Raw genomic sequence first — 4,144 nt, forward strand, 5'->3', positions numbered from 1 at the left:
ATATATATAAATGCCTTAAGGATGTAGCTTTGTGGAAATGGGAAAAATCACAGTCCACTATTTTGTCACTCCCTTCCCTCCCGCTAACAATCAGGAAATGGACCTATCTGGCATATAGCTGTTAGTGGCCTAGACTTGTTCTTCCAAGGGAAGGAAGGGAGGCTTGGAGAAGAGATGAACTTATCACCCAACACAAGATTTTAAACCAAAGTCTCACGAATTGATCCACTATAGACTTGTCTTAACTTTAAAGAAATACACCTTCAGTGTCAGGCTGCATGAAGAGTGTAAGACTTGTTTGAGGGAAGAGGTTTGCTGTGTCTCTCCTTTCTCCTTTTGACAGATATGTGTTTCCTGAGAAATAAATCCCATGTACATCGGCCTCATTTCCAGCACTGAATAAGTACCACACGACAGAATCTCCTTGGCACATATTGAGACCAGGCTGATTCCCGTACATAAATCCATTCATGGCTGTAAAAGATGGAAAATAACATTTTTAAAGTGAAGTGGATTACCTTATGTTCTACTACATGACAACCTCCCAGACTTTCCAGAGCCAACTTTGTTTATTTAATTCATTCAGGCCTGTCTACTCTTTTATGTGTCAGGAGTGTCTCAGCAACTCCTGGCCATACCCAGCATCTCCAGAACAGCCCCAGGTCAAAATGAGCAGAGCTGAATGCAGGGTTCTTGAAGTTCTGTGCCCTGGAAATCTTACTGTTCTCCCCAGCTATCCACTTCTCAGTTCTCTCACAGGTCATATTTGTAAATACCCAAGTATACAAGCAATAATAGCTTTTCTTGGGCACTGTAGACTGGGAATGGATTCGTTGTCCTAGACAGAAAATTCTCTGACTCATCTTGAATAACAGGGCAGAATGTTTGCAGGAAGTTTTCTCTCACTGCTATTTGAATACTCTTTACTCCTTCAAAATTTAAAAATGCAAAATAAAAAGAAATATTTTAAAGATTATGGGTAATGTGACTAGTATCGATCTAAAAAATGTTGGTCTGTAACACAACTTCACATTTTTTTCTTCTTGCTACAGTGATTTTCACATGTTGTCTATTAGTGGTATGGGTGTTTTGAACAATTAACTTACTGTCCCTAAACCCTAACTACATTTTAGAATTACACTAGGAGCTAAACATAAATCTGGCGCTAAGTTTCAATTAAATAAAAATCTCTGAAGGTTTTCCTGAGTATTTAAAAAATAGTTTAGTTTTTCAAAGTTCTCAAGTGATTCTACTGTGTAGTCAAAGAGTGAGAATCATTGAAGTTCATTGAGAGCAGAGACCATATCTTTCTTCATTTTAAATAATAAAATGAACTTGTCATTTTTAAGCCACAGATGAGAAAAGCATCTAATCCAGTAGTTTTCAAATTTGAGCATATATCAGAACTACTTAGAGGGTTTGTTAGACAGGTTGCTGGCCCCACAGCCAAAGTTTCTGATTCAGTAAGTCAGGGTTGGGTCCAAGAATTTATATATCTAATAAGCCCTGGGTGATGCTGATGCTGCTGATCCAGAGGTCACATTTTAAGGACCACGCATCTAATTTACGTATTTTGTATGTTTTATCCTGAGTGAAATGAGTAACTGACCGATACATAAAATAATCAATGATATTACCCTCGGATCACTATTACACTTAATCATTTATTGAAAATTGATCAATGGGCACAGCTATTGGAATTTTGATATAATTAAAAGCATTCCATGTGCAGTTCTGAAGTAACTTGATAGATTGGTGGATGATACAGTACTTACAGTGCATCTTATTAGATTCCTGAAAATCTGCATCTTCCTTATCCACTTGATCAGGTGAAGTTGTAAACATTTTAATATTATCATCCAGGAGTAAACTCTCATTCTCGTCAAACACTGTGGGGAACAAATAGAACTCCTTGTCTATGTCTTTCTGTAAATCAAAACAAGAACAATGAGGTGAAGACAGGATAAATAAAGCAGAAAGACTTCCATGTACAAAATACTGTTTGTGCACACACACTAAAGAAGGAATAAAAACAAGTTTCCATTCTTCTTTGTAATCTGGATACTCCAGTTGACTACCAGAGTTTTCATTAGTATCTGTGTACTGGATTTTTGGTTCAACATGATAATCTAAGCCCCTCACTGCACCTAAAAGTTCTGACTCTTCTCTCTCTACACTGTCAATATTAATTGAACCCACCAAAAACAATTGTTAAAAAGGGGTGGGGGTGTGTGTCTGTGCTAGAAATCAGAGAAAGTGCCATCCATTCATGAAAACAAATTCTTATAAGGCAGAAGAATTCTTAGAAGGCAGACCATGTGAAAGAAGATAGAGAAAGGAATCATCTTTTCCTTGATGGGAAGAAATAGCCTGCCAAGTGAATTGGAACAGGAAGTCACACAGCCTCCAGCCATCTGGACAAACATTTTCTCTCCCTTTCCCTGTCCCTAGTGAAAAACAAGGAAGTAGAAATGCTATCTGGTCTATGAAATGATTCAGAGGTTCAGAAGAAGATACTCAGTCTAAGGAGTCAAAGCATATGAGCCTCAGAGGGCAAGTTACTCCTTCAAAGAAGATAAAATTTTAGAGATTAATGCATGTCTTCTTCCTTGGGTTATTTGTGTTTTTTTGTTTTTTGTTTGTTTGTTTGTTTTCAGATCAAAAGCATGCTTATTGAATTTTAAAAATCCAACTAAAGGAGGGATCTGAAGGTTAGATTCTGCAGAAAACTGAATCAGTGATGGTGATGATCTTAAGAAAGTTCCCATAAATCAGAAGAAAAGATTCAAGATTAAACATATACACATAAGAATAATTTTAGAGAGAAATTATGAAAGGAGAAGATATAATGATAATAAATAATAGTGGAAATATTCACCATTGTAAAAGAAAAAGTCTAGAGTATTCAGATTCAAAAGCTTCACTGAAAACGGAAAAATTAGTAAGAAAACTATACCTAAAAATGTTCTGGTAAAAATATTGTATTTTGGAGATAGGCAAATTTCTACAATGATCCATTTCAAAGTTATCAGAAATGTTGGACTTCTCTAGTACAAAATATGTCAGAGGAAGATGGAGCAGCATTTATATTTTTGAGGGGAAAGATTACATTATGAAAATTCTGTACCAGACAATAGACAACAAAAAGATATTCTAAGATGTATAAGGGTTCCAACAGGAGATTGCTACAATCACTTATATACTAACTTACAGAGAAAACTTCAGTGAAAAGATTACAGGTCACATTTTCTGATCAACAAAACTAAAAAGTAATAATAAAAAGACAAAAAGTTAAAAAAAAATGTAAAAGTTAATATTTGATCCAGATAAGTCCTAGATCAAAGAAGAAACAAAAAGCATTTAGTAAATAAAATATTTAGTAAATAATGTCTATGAGAACATGAGTCATAATGTATGAAATATAACTAAACACATAAACTAATAGTCTGAAATGCTTTTCATTTTAAGCAAAACTTAATAAAAAATGTTGTAAATATCTAAATGTTTTAGAAAAAGAAAATGTGAAAAAGAAAAATTAATAAAGACAAAAAGCGGAAATTGATAAATTATAACACAAAACAGCTAAACTGAAAATGTAGTCATATCAATAAAATACACAAAACTCTGACAAGTCTAATAAAAAACTGAGCTAGAACCCAAATATTCCACATTAGGAATGAGAAAGAAATATAACCACATATCGAGAGAGAAAAAAATTAAGACCACTATGTATAATAAATGTGCTAGTTGACTTAGAAGGAGGCACTTGAATAGACTGCTATCCATGGATGAAATAAAAACTGATTAAACCATAAACAACATAACTAACTACTTCTTAGAAGTTACAAAGTCAAAATAATTTTACAGCAGTTTCTTTCAAATTTCTACATAGAAAATGGTTTCCTATGTATTGAAATGTTGGGAGCTGAGCTAAATTGGCCAGCTTTGAGATAAACTATGGAGCTGAGCTAAATTGGCGAGCTTTGAGATAAGTGGTGCTAAAACTATTTTAATCACTCAGTGCTTTCAAAGAAGGGAGTTGTGAAAACTGCATCTGTTTTGCAGGACAGGTAATTGGGCTGACCTTGAGTCTTGACTGCTGTTTTCTCATTGCAATGCTATAACTAGTGTGTTTTGAATAAAC

At 34.4% G+C, this 4,144-nt stretch overlaps 1 protein-coding gene across 1 annotated transcript in view; it reads right to left on the reverse strand.

Annotated features, from left to right (window-relative positions):
* Nucleotides 1-4,144, reverse strand: part of LOC102884724 (ceruloplasmin) — a 46,689-nt gene that overhangs the window by 8,596 nt on the left and 33,949 nt on the right. The window contains exons 10-11 of the mRNA XM_025042497.1: nucleotides 1,776-1,926; nucleotides 262-474 (exon numbers count right to left, since the gene is read on the reverse strand). Of these exons, the coding sequence (XP_024898265.1) occupies nucleotides 262-474; nucleotides 1,776-1,926 (364 nt within the window). The remainder of the gene's footprint in view (nucleotides 1-261; nucleotides 475-1,775; nucleotides 1,927-4,144) is intronic.

Source organism: Pteropus alecto, unplaced genomic scaffold (genome assembly GCF_000325575.1).
Source record: "Pteropus alecto unplaced genomic scaffold, ASM32557v1 scaffold239, whole genome shotgun sequence".
In the NCBI taxonomy this organism is placed as follows: Eukaryota; Metazoa; Chordata; class Mammalia; order Chiroptera; family Pteropodidae; genus Pteropus; species Pteropus alecto.